At 41.8% G+C, this 20,995-nt stretch overlaps 1 protein-coding gene across 1 annotated transcript in view; it reads right to left on the bottom strand.

Moving 5' to 3' along the window:
• septin9b (septin 9b) overlaps positions 1-10,471 on the bottom strand; it is a 50,619-nt gene extending 40,148 nt beyond the window's left edge. The window contains exons 1-2 of the mRNA XM_070926113.1: positions 10,405-10,471; positions 1,999-2,682 (exon numbers count right to left, since the gene is read on the bottom strand). Of these exons, the coding sequence (XP_070782214.1) occupies positions 1,999-2,682; positions 10,405-10,471 (751 nt within the window). The remainder of the gene's footprint in view (positions 1-1,998; positions 2,683-10,404) is intronic.
• Positions 10,472-20,995: the final 10,524 nt, after the last annotated feature.

The raw sequence follows: 20,995 nt of genomic DNA, 5'->3' as shown, positions 1-20,995 counted from the left end.
TTTATGGCTCATAGCTCATTGTTTAGCTGTCCGGTCCACAACCTTACTGTTTTGGTTCACTCTCACTGCTCTCATAGCATTGTTTTCGGCCACAGCGGGCAGCTGTTTTAAACAAAAAAAAAGGCTCTGAAAACCTGCTCACAATTTGTTTCCGCTGCCCTCAAGTGGCCAAAAAGATTTCATACAATGCCCTAAAATGTTATCTATATTTTGCTTAAAAATTGAGTCTGGTAAACCTAAAAACACATGATTATACTTTTAAACTCCCACACATTTATAGATATCTAGTTGGGTAGGAGTAGTTGTGACCGTGCTTCATAGGTAGGCTTACTACATACAGGAGGAAATGAACATGTTTACTTACATACTTATATGTTTGTGCAAGCTGTATCTTGACAACAGGTTTGCCCCTTTACCACTTTAGAGCTTACAATGTGACAACTGAAATTAAAAACAAGTAGCATATAGTACTGCTTATTTCATCTTACACATTAAATTCCAACTGATTATAAACTAAATACAAATTGTATTCTGTATGTTGCTGTATATCAATGTCACAAGCTGCTAATGTTACCCTGTGGGCTACAATCTATCCTTCTCTGTTGCATATAGTTTTACTGTAGCACTAATTGCTATTTAACTACCATACAACTGTTCTATTGTTGCCAAGGTTATGTGTTCACATAACATAAACCACCCCGGCTCCAATGCTGCATTAAGAACAGACATGGATTACCACAAATACAGACATGTAGTCTGCTGTTTCTACTGATAGACAGGCCTACAAGGACATGGTTACTTATATTACTGACAGACGTGCAGACATCAGACTAATCAAACAAGCCGCTCCTGTCACTGACTTTTTCTTTCTGAGTGAGAGACCTGATACTTGGGTTAGAGTGCAGAGGGAACAGGAAGATGAAAAAAATCCAAATGAATTAGAGTCCAAATGAAATGTAATCTGGAAAATGTGACATTGTTTTTCCCCAGTGGGGTTTGAATGTAAATGAACTTACAGCCAAGAGTGAAAAGTTGCCCTTTCCTCCTCACATAAGAAAATGTAATTTGGTTTTATTTGAGTTTAAGATAGCCTACTAGACTCACTTTAATCTCTTTTCCAATGATGACACACCAAACTGGCAAGTATGTGCTAAAGCAATCACACAGGCTGGTGAACTACATCACTGCACCAAGGCAATGCTATGCAACAATAGTAATTTACTGCAGTGTCTGATTCAGGTTTTACACAACAAGCCAACAATGTCATGAGATTCTACATGGGATCCAAAGGAAATGGTGTAAGAACAGAGATAAAAGCATATCAACTAATCTGAGTTTGTCTAAACACAAGCTAATCTATTATCATCAACAATATTCCAGAAAGTAGGCTGCTAAACAGCACCAGAAACAACCAAGCTACAGTATAGGAATACATGGTACAAACAAGAGTTAGAGCAGTGTACAGTAAGAACTTACTTAACCATTTCTTCTATTATATATTGGAGCTATTGATTGCTATTGAGTGTGACTATCTACACAAAAATAAACCACTTACTTAAAAATGGATGCCAAACACAACCATATAATAGACTAAATTAATTATCTAATTTATTCTCAGCGACGGGTTAAAGCAATAAACACACATTTTATATGCATTTTTACATCACCAACAAGGATTTGAAGGAGATTCTGGGCCTCATCACTCTGCCTAAAGGACCCAGTTATTCTTCCTTCTTTAGACAAAAAGATGATCTGACAGTTGTTCGAAAAGATCTGTGTTTTTACTTTCCAGCAACAGCAATGTTAATGAATAAACATTAAGATTAAGAACTGGGTAGTAATCATTACCAACCAGCCACCATGACTAAGCAGAGAAAGAAGTGAACATGTCACCAAAAGAAATCTCACTGACTGACATTTTAAAGGTTTCCTGTGGAGTTATTGACCTCTAGTAGGGTCGTAGGTAGACGTAGGTACATTATGATTTAACAGACTTACGGTCAGGGTTGGGGGATTTTCGTCCAGCATGATTAGGCGAGGAGCAGCGGAAGGTGGTGACGATGGTGTTGTGGTGAGGGTTGGGGTGGTGTGGGTGATGCACTGCTGGGTGGTGGCCGTTGTTTTCTGGGGGAGCTCTGGTGATGCTGATTTCAGGTTTACGGACGTCTCCGGGACTCGGAGGCTCAAACTTGCGAGCGTGATTCAGCTCAGGGGTCCGGCTGGTGCCGTTGTTGTTATTGTTGCCCTCATTGCGACGTATCACCGGGGAATCAGAAGGCGTCTTGGCAAAAGTGACCTCCCTCTTGTGGCTCATCTCAGGGGTCTTGGAGTGGCCCAGGACCTCAGGGCGTTTCAGGGTGCTGTTGGTCGCAAAGCGTGTGGCAGCAGGGCTGGTGACGTTATCCACCTGCTTGCTGGAAGAAGAGGAGATGTCGATGGAAAGTTCGGAGCGGCGTGACACAGGCTCGGGGGTCTTGGAGCCTCCTCCGCCCATGATGGAGCGGGGTTGGGTATAGTTGAGGTTGTTGTTGTTCGTGGCCGAGGCGGCAGTGCCCAGGTCACGGTAGTAGATGCTGGTGGGAGACATGGCGTTACGGTGAGGGGAGTTGGTTGTCCGACGGGAGCCGGGGGAAGAGTGAGAGGAAGTGTCGACATCCTCCACCTCAAAGGACCTCTTCAGAGCTGCATGTAAGAAACAAACACAACACATCAGTCATAGGGTCGCTTGACTGCTGAAAATACTAGTTGATTCACTGATTAGTCGATCAACAGAAAATTAATCAGCAACTATTTTGATAATCAATTTATCAGGTGAGTCATTTCATAAACAGAAATCGCAAACATTCTCTGGTTCCAGTTTGTCCAGTGGATTTTCTGCTTTTTTTATTTCATTGGAAATTGAATATCTTTTACGATTTTCTGACATTTCATTTACAAAACCATGGAATGATTAATCAAAAAAGAAAATCTCCAAAAACTACAGCTGTCAAATGAATTACAATATTTCCAACTGAAAAGTAGTAAAGTGGAAGTACAAAGTAGCATAATAAGAAAACACTCAAGTAAACAAGTACAAGTACATCTAAATTGTACTTAAGTACAGCCCTTGAGCAAAGGTACTTAGGTACTTTCCACAAGTACATAAAACAGAACACAACATATTGAAAGCACATTGACCCTGAATTTCTAAACCAAAATAAGCTCATCTTTTCCTTATAAACCATTTATGGGACAAGATTGCTGTTTATAGGAAGTAGGAACAATATCGTAAAATATTCATCAAGAAGGTCATACCAATTAAATGAGCAGTAAACAAAGTGAATTGTTTTTCTAAAACACATTATGAACAGTATCCAAGTAGTAAAGCGCCTGAGGGTTGAGGGTGGGGTATCTGTAGAAGCAATTTTGGTGGCAACACAAAGGAACCAGCATGCACAAGCAATTAAGCCATACCTATCTAATTTCATTATATCCCTCATCACCAGCATCAGATTTCCCCAATACCATATAGCATGTTTAAGTGGATTCATGCATTGTTTTGTCATGACTTGGGTGCTACGTGTGTGGCACACTACAAAATAAAATTCTGGGGTTTTACAAAGGGCCATTTGAAGCGTTTCACGACATGTTATAATGCACACGATCAGCCAAGCATTTAGGCAAAAAAAAAGTCCCAAGTCTCCCCGTTTATGAGCAACATGAGCACAGAGATAGAGGCGCATCCTTCCCCTCAGTTAGTTGTTACGTGAGAAAATTGCTACGCTGTCCAAGATGAAGATACTGAGGGATGGAATCACCCCCCTGGGAAGTGTGCACTGGCTCAAAGTCAACTTCAATTTGACTCCCATCGTGGAGTTGCTGTGCCAAGCCAATAGCCAGGAGCTGGTATCATAATGACACACTAGTTAGACCAGTCCGCTCACGCACACCCTGAAGAACATCTCCTGTTTCCTACAATCCAAAACGCAGTGCTGATTATTTGATCTGTTCGCGGCTTGTGGTGTGTCAGCGTGTGCACGTGCCTTTATGTAACTATATGTAGTTTTGTTCAAAGTGCTTGTAAAAAGGACCAAGTATGTGTTACGGGAATGTATACGTGTTTATTTTTAAGCGGCTACACCCACAGGGAGGGGACCGTGCCCCAGCCTAACTGCATTCTGTGTAAAGCCGAAACTCTGTTAGGGGACGCAGAGCTCAACACAATCCCATCAAAGCCGTCTCCCCACACACATCAGCCAGCAACACTAATCTAATTTACTGCTATAAGCTGCATCATCCCAACAGGGTGGACATTTGATACAATTCACCCCCGACAAAAAATCAGGCCAGAGCTTTTTCGTGTTAGTCGGACACACCAAGGACGTTCTTGTACACCACGGGAATAGGTGAATGTGCACTCATGTCTTGGAGTTCATGGTGATTTGTGTACAAATCTCCTTACCCCCGCCCCCACCACTCCCTGTACACCCTTTATCTAGACCTTAAAGCATGGTTACCTTTCATCTCTGGCATTCTTGAACTACAGAGGACTGGAAGCGTTGCTAAGGTTGTAAGGCAAGCTGTAGCTACTCCAGAGAGTTGCACAATACCTACATTATGTGTGGAAAGCATGAAATGTCCCTTAATAAGCACAAAACAGGTCTTAGTGTTTGAAACACATTTTCTCACACCCCCATTACATTCTGTGCCGAAGTCCTGATGACAACAGAGTTCATTATCCAATAAGGCACCATGAAACAGCTTTAAAATCCATCCTTTGATAGATATACATCTAAAAAAAATTACACACAATAAACTTTGTAATTGGTGTCCAAACCCATATAGCCACTGGACTGTGTCCTTCTTATCCCTGCTTTCCTCTGTCTTGTGTTTTATGGTTGCTGAGAGGGAGTCCAAGGCTGTGGCTACTTTCAACTCTGGCCAGAGAATAAGTTCCAAAATTGGTCTGCAGATTTCACAAGGATCTGAAAGGTTGTGATGCACGCTTTAAGACTGTATTGTGTAGCGAGCGAGGCACTCATTTTAACCTCCTCTGAGAGTCCCAACAACTAGGAAACCGTGCACGCTCTTAACGCTTCTTGACACTTTCTGTAGACGTTTGTTACATTTTGGAAGAGGAAATGTGAGAAATAAAGCTGAACGTGGGAGAGATATCAGGATCCATATTCACAAGTTTTGTCAAAATAAGAGAGCTGAATCGAGATGTTGTTTTGCCAGTGACCTGTTAAGTGATCTTAGATTAGTATTTCTGTTCTTGGTTGCTTTGTGATTATATGCCCTCAGGCACAGGACCACAGCAGAGGACTTGAGTGCTTTCCTCTCGAGCCGTTTGTTTGTATTTAGAGACTGTGCAGTCGAGAGTACATGATTTAAGAGCAGAAGTGAATTTGAATCTTTCTGTGCTTTCATGTTGTCTGGGAATATAGAGAATGGAAAAGGGCATTCAGGGCATCTCTCACTCGGATGATCACTCAACTCCCATGTTTTTTAGGATTACGCTTCTTCCCACAGACTCCTGGGTCTTTCTTGTTCAGCTGAAGCAAAAGGGGAAACATGTCTTTCACTTCCATCCAGGCTATTCTTTGAGTGAATATCATAAGTACGGGATCACGGAGCAATAGGAAGAGTACTTGTGCACGAGCGTGGGACTGACAGATGGATGAAGGAGTATCGTTCCCAATGAAACAGCATTCCCAGACAATGAGCTGGAAATGAGAGGTCCAGTCTACCTCAGAGGAACCTCATTAAAAGCAGCCAGGAGTCTCGTCTCCCCACGTCCCTCCGCTACCTATCACCGCCCAGTGTCCAGTATCTCACGGTGTCTCATGTGGGAAGATAATGCAGTGCAGACAATATAGCACAGGATTATTGGTGCAACAAAAACAAAGATGGAGGCAGCTGCATATCCTTCCTTTGGTTCATGGTCATTTGTCCTAATACAGCCCAGGTGTTAGGCAAGGCTGCCTCTTAATCATCAGTATCATCACTTTTCTCTCAAGGACATCCCCACCAATGAACACAAACATTTAATATCATCTCAGCCATGCAGTGATAGGAGATAGCCGAGAGTTAGAGGGAGGAAAACAAACAGACAGACAGGAGGGAAAGGAGGGAACAGAGACTGGAGATAGAGCGGCAAAGAGGTTTGTGGGGTGAGAGGGTGACGTTAAAACAGGTCAAGACAAAGTTGCTGCTTATTGTGTTCTCTATCTCTGAAATTAGTCAGGACTGATGGCCTTCAACAAAGATGAGGTACGCTTTCATGAGTGTATGTTTTGTGAGCCCCTAACCTAAGACAATTTTCTATAATTATGTGATAGACGATGAAGTTTTTTTCAATCTTGAACATCCAACTCCTGTTACAGTTGAGGTTATTACTGATGATCTTGGCACAACTGACACCTGTGCATTTTGTTACTTTGGCTCAGGGTTGGACTATACTGAGAAAGTCAAATATTCTTGACCAAATACTATCACTATACATCTCTTTAGTATAAGATATTTTAGGAATGATTCGTATTTCAGAATATATGAAGTTTTGAGTTTGAGAGGGAAAAGCTTCAATAATATTCAATAATATTTCATTCAAACATGTGGGGCAGTCAGAGAAGCTCAGAAAAATGAAGACCAGGACAGGGCAAGATATATTGCAAAATTGAAAATCCCAAATGTAAATTTGTAGAATGATATCAATGTTATATTGCGTCTGTGAATCTAAAATAAAGGCCAGGAAACTCAACATAATCTTCTTTAACAGATAACAACATAGTCATGTCATACTCTTTGCTGCTCTGAGTTACTATACTGTGTATATAACATGAACACTGTTTATTGACTCAATAATTCTGATTATCGATGTTAAGCTGCTAATAATGAATCTCTGCACTTCCCACAGATATATCACAATAAAAGCCTTCCAGGAAAGTGAAGCGCCTCTAAACTGCTGGAAGGCTTTTAATGTGAAACATGTGTTGACAACAGCAAACAAGAGCAGGTGAGAAAACATTGTGGTTTATCACTAAAGCATTATAAAACTAGAAATGTCAGATAAAAGCCTGGTTCTCTCGTCTGTTACTCCTTAAACAAATATTCAGATCATAATTTCTGAATTTGCCTGACTCTACTTTGCACCTGTAAACACAAATAATTCAATTAATTAGACAACCTCATAAATGTGTGTCAGTCCGAAGGAGAACTCTGCACATAAAAATGCAGTAAAGTAACAACAAAAGCCCACTGCATCAGTGTGTTAATTAATAAAGTGTGCCCTGTACAGTACACAGCCTTGAACTCCTAATCTGTCTTGTAAGTCTATCCTCAGGCAATAAGTCAGTTACTCTCTGTCAATCACTGGTTATACAAAACCAGTTTATACACAGTGGAGTTTATCTCATGTCAGTAGCCGCAGGATACAAGTCGATGTGGTCAAACCAGGAAAAACACCCTGTTTGACAAGACAAGGCCAAACAACGAACGATAGAATTCCACACTATGGTATTTTGCTCGGTCAGACAAAACCTTAATGCTACACTGTCAAACACACACTTCCTCTTACTGCCCACTGATGGTGTTGGGTTTACTAATGCTGACCAGCAGCAGTGCAGCTCACTGAGTCAGATTTACTGTGTGGTTCCCTCCAGGTCTGGCCGACACCCTGCGTCCAACACAAAGGAATTCTGGGATTGTTAGAGGTGTTTGGTTGAGAGGGAGAACGTGTCACAGGAGAGGTACGTTGGTGCAGATCTTAGGTCAAAATCTTTTCAGTAACGCTGAAATGCCAGATGTTTAAAAGGAGGATCTGAATAAGAACCAAGAGGCAATTTCACCCCTGATTGAAGATGCAAACGCACACACACACACAAATGCGCGCACACTCACACACTCGCAAAGTAATTCAGGCAGCTGTTGAGTAGCTGGCCTGGTGCTTAGCTTCAGGCTCTCTAGGCTTCAACCTTTGACAGGTAAAGCCTTGTTCTGTTCCTTTGATCAAGCTCTGGTTAACTATCCACTTCATGAACAGATTGATTTACATCATTGACCAGCAAAGGCAGAAAGACAGTGGCTGCATTCCACTTAACACCTGTTAACATGTAGCGTCTTTCAACAAAGTTCAAAAAAACGAGTGTGCGGGAGAGAAAGAGGCTGGCAACATGGAGCGATGCCCAACAGATTAAACATGTGATTCATTAGAGCTCAGTGAGCTCACAGCAGAAATTAAAATATTCAGACAAAGCACTTTTTACTGTATGAATCACGACACAAAGAAACCTGTTTCAGCAAAATATAATTTCTCAAGACGGCAGGACACTGAATGTGCCAGTAAATTACTGGGTAGAGAACATGGTGGTGCAGAGCTGTCAGCTGTATCTTCAGCATGTGTGCATGTGTACATTTATGTTCAGTCAAATGGCCTGTACACATGAAAATCACATGCAGTACATACAGAAATCCAATTTTTATAGAACTGGCCTAGCGCAGTCATATGCCTTACATGTTTTTTCTGCCACTCATGGTTTAATATACTTATTAGAACGAACAGGACCACTGAGAACTGTTAAGAAAGTGTTGTATTTACACACATGACCCACTTCAATCAACTTAATAACATACTGGCCTCTCTGCCAGGCTTACAAACTGTACCACACACATTCACTCTCTCCATTTCAACATTAATTTCCTCTCCGTGTCCGTATGCCACACTGGAGCAACAACATAGCACCTTTAAGCAGATAATCACTACAAAATACTTTGGATTGGACTCAAAATTCAGTTTAGGTTGGCAATCACAGCAGGAGCCCATGTACAACCCTACAAAGGCTCTCTGAATATACAAATATGGGTTCATTCTGGTCTTATTCTCTGGTGACTCATACGTTAAGATTCAGCAGAGACATTTTCTACCTTTTAGAAAATCATAATATTGTTTCAGTGTGTAGTTGTTATGGTGGTTTCTATCGTCCATTTTCCATAATAGTCCCACACGAGAGTCCATCCAAGAGCCATTATTACATCTTTAGTGTGCTCACCAATTACATTGCCTTTCTCTCTCTGTGCCTATTTCCTCCTCAGTGTGAGATACAGCGCAGCGCAATGTACTGGAAAACATAAAGATCTGGGATAAGATGATTTACTCAGTGAAGTGTCGCCATGCAGCTCTCGATTCTGTCCTGGATGGGGGGGGGGGGGGGGGTTCAGACACTGTGTCATCCAATATGCACTTACACCCCTAACCCTGCTTTCACTGACCACAAGTGAGAGTAGTAAGATGTTTTCATAGACATATCTACAGTAATAGCAAAAATGAATGTGGAAATAGTCAGACATGTTAACCAGTTCACATAATTGAGGATCAGTGGGGGTTTTGTAACGATGTAAACAAAGTAAAACCAGATTATCTCAGTCATCAAAACAGAGGTCTCTGTTCTGTGTAGCCACTTTACTTAATTACTTACTTAATCTATTGAAACTGTCACATAAAAGCCTCAATCTGATCACCTTTGTCTGATTATCATAATCAGATGACAAACAGAACAGCATAAGCAAGTTGACACACTTATGGTTTTCAGTTCAATTTGGTAGCATTTAAAAACTTTTCCAAACTTTGACACAGTGACACCGATGGATTCACTGATAATATGAATTTACATTTATAAATAAGATTGACTTGACTTGGACGGAAGTTGTGCTGCCTGAACTATTCGAACACTGCTAGAAATAGATATATAGAAATAGAGTACTTCCAGTACTTCCTTTTATACTTTTTCTGGCTTCTGCTCACAGCTTCAGTCCATGACATCTCACAGTGAGCATCAGGCCAAAGACCAGCTGGAGGGAGCCAGTCTGACCGGAGGAGGAACAGGAAAGAAGTGTGGAAGGAAGAAAGACAGAATGGGAGAGGAAGAGGAGGACAAAGGGAAATAATGCCAGCTTTTACGCTGGCTTAGCAAACAAAGGAGAGACACAGTTGTGACTGTTGTATGAGGAGTTAGACAGATGTTAGCTCTTAGTGCCGAGGTTTACACTGTCTCCTTCTTAGGGCTTTCAGCTGAAGGCTTTCCGGTGCTGGAATAGTGTGGTGTCAGAGCTGTGTTTGTTATATTATTGACGTAACTTGGGTATAATCAATTACAGACTATATGCTACGGGGACCTGGCTAGCATGTGTCCACCACCCTGTTTTTTTAACACACAGTAACAAGCAGGCACACACACATGCACAGTACACACAGTCATAGAAATACATGCACTCTAAGATACTGTAAAGGCACACACAAAGTGGATATTGGTATTCACAAACAGCATAGGTCTGACAGATGTTGCTGTTTACCATAAAATGAATATTGAATGAAATTCATGTTGACTAATTGAATAAGTGGAAAAAAAATCAGAAAACAAAATTACAAACCTTCAAAATCAGAAATAATTCCCTCCAAGTGTGGATTGACTCCAGAATCAGACATTTCTTCAGGCATGAAATGTCACAAACTTCTTTCAACTTTCAAGTGGCTCCCTATTAATTCAGAACAAATTCCAAAATAGAGTCAATGACAAACAAGTCCAAGCCCACAGCTCTTTTAAAGGAGCAATTTATTTTTCTCTGACTTCCTACTAACTTCTCTACATCGCTGCATTCAGACTTCAGAGAGAGCGAAAAGGCAAGCCTCCTCCCTTCTCCTCCCCTCTTAGAAACACACACCCCCTTTTCTCTCATGTCCTGTGTGTGTGTGTGTGTGTGTGTGTGTTTCCCCTGCCCCCCGCACACACTTATACATGCACGCGCAAGCATTCACGCAGACAACAGACCCTGTCATTGCCCGAGACCCTTTTCCACCAAAGTGGCTGTAGGGTCTGATTTACTCAGTGAGCCTCTGAGCAGCTCTGACAGTGAAAGTGGACGACATGTCACACAGTGACTTTAACCAAGTTAACCTGCAATCAGACAAGATCCTCTGTTACAACTCTGGCTCTTCAAATGGTCCTCAGAAGGCCAGGCAAGTTTCACTCAGACACAGCTACAGAGGGACCATAGTTTAAGCGAGAGTTTGAGGCTTCAGTTTTGAGTAAACAACCTCTACGAACTGGCTGGCATGTTAATTAAAGTGCAGTCACTTCTGTAGAAGCTGCTTTCCTGTAACAGAAACACCCGAAAGACTTCCTGGAGAAAGTTGACATTAGGGATATACGACAGCGCCTCTGGGGAATCAGACGGTGATTCGTGCACCAACACGCCCTCTGTGACACCGTATTACCAGAGAGAGCATGGCAATTTGAGCTTAGTGGACACATCCAACCAGGTAATCTAGCACTGCAGCTTTTCTTTTGGGAGGGACACTGACGACAAGCCAGCTTTTGATGTGGTGGGTTTGGTTACACGTCTTGACCTTGAAGCTGCTGTGGCCAATTTAGAGACTGTTCTTTGAGGCGACAGAGAAACGCTGTTGAAAAGATGTTGATAAAAGTGATGAAATATCAAAGTTGGCCTTGCATTTACTTAACCACGTCCACTGTCTCCCTTTGGGATGTGCTACAGTATTTCTTATCCATGAATCTCCCACAGAAACAAGCAAATAGTGATGCTATCGCTGTAATTACTGATTGCGCGGGATTGAGCTGCTTTTCACAGCTTCCTGTTCGGAGTTCAGATGTGACTTGAGATGAATTGTCCCTGATTCTAGGTCCATTTTACCATTTCCACACTCATGGTTAAGGTCATAACAGCAAATTTAGAAGCTGGTCCACAATCAGTGCTCAAAGGAAACCTAAAACTAAAGCAAGGGCCACAGGAAGTTGGCATTTCTACTTCTAGATAGCCAAGAGATACTGTCACACATCAGATATCACAAATCACATGAAGTGTTTCACCCTTGGTGAAGACAAACAGGTACAGCACCAGTGCCTGGCACTTTTATAGTCTATAAGTATTCGGGGAAATCCCATATGAATGAAAAGCTCTATTCTAAGGGGCACTAATAGGATGCCAAGCCCACCCAGTGGCCCCGAACCCTAACACCTGAGAGGTCGATGGTAACACAGAATAACACTGTGTGTTTATGGTGCAGTCTGGTTATTTCATACAACTGCTGCAAAGGTGTCTTAGGATAAAGAACAGAGTATGGCACATACAGTGGTGCATACGCTCAATAATGGCTGTACCCTAAATCCAACAATCACGGAACTTTACTGGGTAGAATATCTCTTGTTGTCACATGTTGTGCACTTATGCTGTGAGTCCGTCTTGTAAGAGTGCATATAATATGCATCATACATCCTGACAGCTGTGTTTGGTCATTTATAGTTATTGTGTTTGTTGGCTGGTTTATGCATGCATGTTTATGGATATAGTGCACCTCAACATGCATGTGAAAATGCATCTGTATGTGCATGTGAATAAGTGTACTATATATATATATATATATATATATACTGTATTGTACTATACTTTACGTAACAAAGTGTGTGGCCCCTCAGTGCCCATGCAGGCCCAAGTGGGCTGCACTGTAAACCATATGCCACAAGTCTCTGTAGTACTCAATTAAACCAAAACACACAGTGTGTGAAATACACACCTCCCCCGGCCAGTGCGCATTTAACTAAACATGGATACACACTCTGGGCTGGCTGCGAGGCAAAGCGACAGAATGAGGGAAAGAAAAAAAACATCTGGAGAAGTGTGTGTGTGTGTTTGCACTGTGAGTAACATTATGTGAACATGTGCCTGTGCATGCATGTGCTCGTGTGGTTACTTGACTGTGACTGTGGACGCGGGTGTGTTTGTGTGTCTCAGTGTCCCTGAAATAGCACCGTAAACACAGAGGCCTTCGCACATAGTAGAATAAATCTGCTTAACCAAAACCATTCAGCCCCATATCTCTGTAGTGCTGAGGGAGTTGTGCTTGTTTGGTACCTTATTAATAACAACAGCTATGGGTGTGAAAGTGTGTAAAATACTTACAAATACACACTGTGTTGTTTCCCAAGAAATGTTTCATCTGCAATGTTGTCAGATTTCATGCTATTCACTGTGTAGCTTATTAAGACCTACACATACAACCAGTAACTAAATCCCTTCGTTTTTATATACTGATAGCAAGTTTATACAGGAGACATTACTATGTACCTCTGATTTTAGGCATTATTGCTTGGTCAGTTCAAGACAAACAGGAACTCAGCACAACCACAAACATTTATTGGCAGGAAGTTGCACAAAACCCAGCTCTCTATTTGACTGTTACTTCTATTTGCTCAGATGTGCTAATGTGTGTGGTTTCAGCGTTTAACTCAATGACACTTTTTAAAGATGATCAGTTTGACCAATATGTCCAGGAAGTTTGACAAAATTACACTTCTGAATGTTAGTGGAATAAACTTACTAGTAGCAGAGCCTAAATAACACGCTGTCACTGCAGAAATATTAGATACCAGATAAACAGGGTAGTGAAACCGCTGCACAAATCCAAAGAAAGGATACAGGAGAAATACAAACAATAGATCGTTTCAAGAAAGAACAGTGAGACTGAGGGAGTTAGAGGGGTAGAAAGAGTTCATTGAGAGTCATCTGTAGCACATGAAGCCTTGCTTTAACTCAATTCAATCTATGCGGCTACTCACACACCATACACATGTTTTTATTAATATGACAGTTCTTTGGAAAAACTATTATCCTTGACTCTTTCATAGTAAGCTTTTTAAATTGGCCTAAAAGCTGTGTGGACAATTTATGCTGGCAGTGATATCGCTGCAGTGGTTTTAAGACTTGGATGTTACCCACCGTGCAGGGAATTGTTATACTGAGCCCAAATGTCATTTGTAACAGGGATCTATGGAGTCTGTGGTATCTCAGTACGAGCAAACAAGTATCACATGAAAGTTCATCAACTTGCACACCTACAGAGCTTTGCACATTTGGTTTCCTGTTTGTTTGAAAAGTAAAGATGAGAAAAGGTATATATGAAGCTCCTCACACATCTGAAGAAAAGTGATGCTTGCTATATCAAGGTTCTGACACTAGCTGATTTCTGACCACAAGTATAACTGCTTGTAAACAATCTCCTGAATGAGCTTTCACTTCATCTATTTCTGTTATATCACCTCTGGCTTGACCTGTGTTTCCATCACGTCGAATAATTTCACCTGTCAGAAATCTTCCCTTAGGAGGACTGAAGGTGGGGTTTCCCAGTCAGTTTCCTGAACTCTCTGCGCTGGTTGTTTTCATGCCTCTCTCACTTATCATTACTAAATAATAATCTGAGAAACAATATGAGGTGAGATACTGGGAGGGTGGTGGGAGTGGAACTGCGGGGCGTTCACTCATAGTGGATATCCCGTACACTTCTTTTATGGAACATGGTGAGCTGGGTGATTTCCTTGAGTTCCTTTAACTCTGGGTTCATGTGTGTTTGTGGAAGTGGGTGGGGGTTTTGTGCACGTGTGTTTTAGGGTGAGGGTATACAGGGCACTGGGTGGATACATCAGCACTTCTAAAACCGTAGCGTCACGTGCAAAAAGAGAGAAAGACTCAAAGAGAAACGGCAGTTACAGACTGTGGGCTCACATACAATTAAAGAACCATTAAACTAAGGACCATTTAAAAGTAACATTGAAGATTATGTGCTGCCCTGAATACAGTTGGCCTTTAATAGAAAGAGTGATACATAATGAATCATAACGTGATGTATATTAGAACAAAGGCAAAAACCTGGCCTTAACCCCTTTATGTTAACAAATGCAAGCAGGTTTTAATCTACTTATTGGCAAATAGGCAAATATACTACTGAATCGCTGCATTTATTTTTGTCAGTTTGATGCTAAACAGGCCACACAAATACTTCAATTAGTGTCATCTCAGCAGACAGGACACTGATTTTCTTCCTGTTTAATTGGCAGAACATCAAGCAACAGTTTCTCTCATTTCCAGACCGAATCCTTTGTTTTCTTTTCCCTTTGTTGTATTTTACCAGCAGTGTGTCACCAATTAGCCATCACAACAAGTCCATGTGGTGACCATACGGGACAGTCATGGCAGATGACATGTCATATTGAACATATTATTTTAATGCTGAACAGGCTCGGAAAAGGAACTCCAGGTCAAGATGGAGGTGATGCACCCACAATCAAGAGGTTGAAAATGCCATCTATGCACCGCAGCCTCAGTCTCCTATCGTAACCCTAACCAAATTCTGAAGGGACCAAGGGTGGGTGATGTTGGGGCAATGGTTGTAGTCAAGACGACAGGTCCAAACAGACCTACGCCGCACAGGTTGAAAAACCAGGAAGTAGCTCAGCCCATGCAGGACTTCCTCAATTGAGAGGGATGAAGAGGGAAGTGATGCCTGACAGCAGTGTTTTCTTGGTGGAAAAACAATGCTCCACCACCTCACCTCTCTAATACACGGTCCTTGCCCTCACTGGAGTCAGTCTTTACTAATTTTCCTCCACCTCCCATAAAAAAAAAAATCCCTCCGTCTGCAAAATATGAATCATCCACATGGAACATTTCACAGAACTTGGGGAAATGGTGGCTGCACTGAATAGGACAAAATGACACTGCAACACTGCCACCATGTGGTAATAAAAATGGCTGCGCGGTGTGCCCGTGTGCATCATATGGCTTTCTGAGCTCAGCCACCTTATTAACGGTCGAATTAAAGGCTAATTTGCAGAGTGTCGCTCAGCTTGATGTCCAGCCTTAATCACTGTAAGATGCTAGATTAGTCTTATCCTCTCAGAGCAGACTGAACACATATGGGCCTGAACAGAAATTCCACTGAATCTCCATTAGCACTAAACAAACCACACGTTAAAATCAATGAAGAGCAAGTGATTAAAGAAATAGCCATGCCAGAAGCTACTGAATAGGACAGAGTTACAAAGCCACAAACGCAGGACAGTATACAGACTCTTATGCATGCTAAGCATTCCTCAAAAGAGTCTGCTATCTGTCGAAAACCAAATCATATTAGCTGACATATGAGCTCTGCTTCCACTCCCCATAACTTAAAATAAACCATCTGTGTCAGTCAGAATTAATCTGACAACTGGACTTCTCAGCTTGAAGTCCAATCATGTGATGATGGCATGAAGATTTAACTCCATCGTGCTGCCAAATACAGTAGAGCAGCCACTTTGCACTGGAAGATTACGTTTCCTGATTCTGGCAAGTCGTCTTTGACAGCCTATCACATGAGGTTTACTCTCTGCTGCTCTGCATATGGCAGCTATTCAGAAATAGTGCGTGCACCTCACAGTGAGCTTAGCTGCGGCCGTCCATTCAATGAGAATAAGAGAAGAAATGTCTGAAAAGTCCTCTGGTCGGTCTGTAGCTCAGACAACATGTATGAGAAATAAATCAGAGAGGTAAAGTTGACGTGTAGACAGACAGATAGACACACAGACAGACGACTTTAAACGGCTGCTCCCACCCCAACTGACCAAGTAAAGCAAACACAACCAGGGTGGCTTCTAGCTGGCTGCTGCCACTGCTAAGAAGCTGCTTACTCTGCAGTCTAACAAAGAAAAGAGTAAAAGAAAGTCCCTCCCGAGAAAAACCTTCTCAGTGTTAAAGTATCAAATAAGTCGGAAAAAGCCACAACTTACCGGCTATTCTGTCTCGCTCCATAACTCAACGGCTACCTCAAATAGCCACATGTAACCTCTCCTTTTTCTCTCCTCTCCCTCCTTCCCTTCCCTTTTTTCTTCATGAAGACTTCCCCTTTCTCCTGACTTAGTCACCCTGTCCCCCACTTTCAACCCTCCCTCTCTCCTCCCTCCTTTTCCTCCCTCTGTCTCCCTTGCTCTTACTTCCTCCAAGTTTTTAATGTCTTCAGTCTGTCAGGATAACAAGTGAACAGAGCAGACGTCCGCAGCCATGTGCTGGTCATATGGAGTCCCTCTCTCTCGCGCGCACTTTCTTTGCTTTCTCTCTCGTAGCTCTCATTCTCTCCTATACACGTATCATGCAGGCTTTTAGCCCAGATACATACAAGCGGACACTTTTGTCCCTTCTCTTTCTCCAATGTTTTCTATTACTCCCTTGATACTGACAATCCCTCACACGCACACACACACACACACACACACACACACACATACACACTCCCCTGACTCTGACGCTGTATTGCACCTTTGAAATAGATCCTTAGCCCTTTGACCAAAGGTCCTAATCTGAAAATAAACTCGGTCCATTTATTACAGAGAAAAAACACTCCAGCAGTCCACGAGGACACCCTGCACTATACCAACAACACACACTCCTACCATGTCATCCTCACTACTCTAATTGGATGTAGAAACCCGCATAGAGCCATCATCCAAACAACTGATGACTGGCTCTAAGTGGGCTGAAGAGTATTCTCAACAATGTTTATCTAAAGGAACTTTAGTCCAGGGCCCTCATGTATGAAGAGCTTCTCAATAAGACTTGTTTACAAACCAGCTAATAATCAGTGTCATAAGAGCTCAGCAAGCTTGTTGACCTCCCGCTCATCAGGTAAGTGTCTCTATAGGAAATGACTGGACATCTGATGTCTTATTCATCATGTTGCTCACAGTCTGACTGCAGTCTGACCATTATTCAGTGAGAATTTATGTCCACAGCAAAAGTCACTGGTGTTACTGGAGAAGCACACCCACACCTACGTTATGTTTAGACTCCAGCCTCTGACCCTCAACTTGCAGCTCGACAAGTTCAGGGACCAATTAGTTAGCCGTCGTCTCCGTGAGAAACACACCCATCTTTGTTTTTGTGTCAAGGAGAAGGCACAGCTCGACAGTTCACTTCCTCTTCCTCCTTCTTACTGGGAACATCCCTCCTCAACCCATGTCTTCCAGACTTAAACTTAGCAACAACACTAGCTTTAGCAGGAAGCAAAGATATGGCTCAAAACAAACTGTCTCACACCCACATGCATGTACTTCTACATACTCAAACACGGACAGAGGACATAAACACACACACAGGCATGGACCCAACAGAAACATCTTTCTTGGGTGAGGCCAGTGCTTAGATAAAGCAATAATATGACCTGGTGTTTCTCCAGACATGCAGTGATGACAAATGCCTCTCTCTATCTGACCTGCATCGATACCGGGAACATTTACTCTGAGTTCTGAGTGGTCAAATGCTGGTTTCTGTTTGTGTGTTTCAGATTTCAGAGCTTTTAAGACAAAGAATCAAAGAAGAAGAATCATATATACATATATATATATATATATCAACAATATATGTCTATATTATGAACACAAATGTTACATGGATGGAGCATCCTGAGTGATACAGGCCACTTCACACACACACACACACACACACACACACACACACACAGCTCCCACTCCCCTGCAGTCCTGGGGCCTTTTCTGACATCCGCAATCGAGAAGTGAGGAGAAGCAGAGCAGAGGAGGCAGATTAGGGATATTCAAGTGTAACTGCACTGTGAGGAGATTTAGCCCAAAGTAAGGCCCTCTGACTAATTCTAAAGATCAGACTAAAGCATGATTTATATGAGCCTATTCGGTGTGATTTATCTGTCTCTTTTCATTTTTAGTTGGAATCTAGAACTTTTGCTCAGAATGGTTATTTTAGCGTGCAGGACAAGACGTAATTGTATTGATATTATACCATATAAAATATGTAATTGTGCAAAGTTCAGTTAATTACCATAATGGTGCCTGTTTACATTTATTTCTATTAATAGATATTTATAAACTCTAAGGTTTGAGTTGTGGCAGTTAACCTCAGATTAGTTTATTTTGAAGCGCTAAGAGATAACAAAACACTCGTATTACAATACAGCGTATTCTGTTTGTCTGGACAGTCCTCTCTGTGCATGTTCTGTTCTCTATATACTATATACTTTTTGAAAAGTAAAATCAGATGCCTCCTTTTATATTTGTGCAAAATTCTAAATGAGCCTTTTGATGCTGAATCCATATGGAAAGCAGGATGCTGGTGCTGTGACAAAAGTGTGGCTTTAAAAATAGAGACATGTCTCTTTCGGCCGCTGGCTCTTTCTGTCTCGTGATCGTTTTCCAGACTTAAAAAGCTGCAGTTAATCACAGGGTCAGGGTCAGAAAAACACATGAAACACAACACAATGTGCCTATGCATTTGTTGACTCACTCTCATATGCCTAACACACTAACACATGTTCGGACAGACATGTAAACACACGTATGCCAACACATGTAGCACTGCTACTGTTGCATGATATATTTAAAGTTTAGAAAATACGTTTTTTGGATGGAGCCAAATGGCAATGCTACCCTAGCATCGTCACACACACACACACACACACACACACACACACACACACACACACGCACACACTCAAACCTGCACCCCACCCTGCAGTGTGCTCCTCTGGCTTCAGAACAAAGAGCAGTGGCCCAGGTGGAAATGAAGTCCTGCTCTCTCACACATACACACACACACACACACACACACACACGCACACACAGACTAAAGACGTGACGTAGTTTATTTTACCTGCAACATAATAATGAAATGCATTAGCGTAATTCATTTTTAAAAAATGAATGGGTTTCTAATACTTTATTATTTCATTCTTTCATTTAATTATTATTAATTTCTTGATAATAATAAACCTTTGGGTAGGTAAAAATCATCCATGTGTCCCTAGTAGATTATTCGCTCCGATGCACCGAAGCATTATCTAAAGTGACACTGACCTTTCAGTTTTATTCATTTAAATATTCCTTTTACTAAACAACATAAGTATAGATTAAAACTAAAGAAAAAAGACATCATTAAGTCAATACAGCTCATATAAGTATATTTTTGGAATTATTTTGGTTTTGCAACCACATATTAATCCAATGAGTAAACCAGAGAGATTTGACCTCATATCACTTAGGAATTCTCACAATTTAGCTTTACAGCTGCTACGTGTCCTCAGCTTCTTCTCACAGTTTCATTCCTTTTTAATCTATTTTCCCCCAAAATACCAACATTTCACAAATGTTTTCCTTGATGACTGCTGTTTTACAGTAAATGAAGTTGTTGGAGCTTGTAAAGGACATAATTCAGACAAAGCTGATGCAGAGAGAACAGACTGAGAGGGCCTCCCTCGCTCATACCTTTCACCACCTCCCCTCTCCATCATCTCAACCTGCTGGCGAGATACAGCCAGACCCTCCCACCACACACACACACACACACACACACACAAACATGTACACACTCAGACTTGCACAAATGTATATGAACACTCGAACATCCACTTAAAACAAGACACACACAAACTCAAAGGGTTATCCAAGCAGATTCCTCTCGCATGACCGTACATCCTGTAAACACACATAGAAAACACACACACACTCAGCCCCTCTCTTTTTCTTTCTTTTTTTTTTTTTTTTTACACATATACCGAACATGCAGCCTATATTTGCACCCGATGAGGCAGATGGTCATGAGGCACAGACAAGCACGTGTGCTTGTTCACTCATGCAAGACAAACTCAACCACACACACACACACATACAACCCAAAAAAAATTGACTAAGGGTGGATGGTGAGCCTTGGGGTGCACATTAATGTAAGCCGTCACTTCAGAGCACGACCTATGGTCAAACGCGTGACTCAAACATGCTAAATTTAGTTATATAACAGTCAAGCAAAAAAATCACCAGCATGCCAGCCAACACTAAAGGGATGCCTGCAGGGCAGCGATGCACAATGAAGGAGAAGGAACAGTGGGAAGAAGATAAAAGATAAAAGGAGAGGGGGAGGAGCGAGCGGGGGGAAGTAGTGAAAGAGGTAAATGGAGAGGAAGAAGAAAGGAGAGAAGGTGAGGAAGAGGAGCTGGATCTGCCTGTGTCTTCAGGGGAGAAAAACACATGAGAGAGGGATTTACACACAAACTGAACTCTAAAGGTGGAATTATACATGTGCGCCATGGTGTGCGGCAGCCACGCCATAAGTGCCTATTGACTTATAGTTCACCTATTGATACCAACTAGATGGTGACGATGGCAGCATTGCA

Source organism: Enoplosus armatus, chromosome 2 (assembly GCF_043641665.1).
Source record: "Enoplosus armatus isolate fEnoArm2 chromosome 2, fEnoArm2.hap1, whole genome shotgun sequence".
In the NCBI taxonomy this organism is placed as follows: domain Eukaryota; kingdom Metazoa; phylum Chordata; class Actinopteri; order Centrarchiformes; family Enoplosidae; genus Enoplosus; species Enoplosus armatus.
This window is presented reverse-complemented; position numbering and strand designations above follow the sequence as displayed.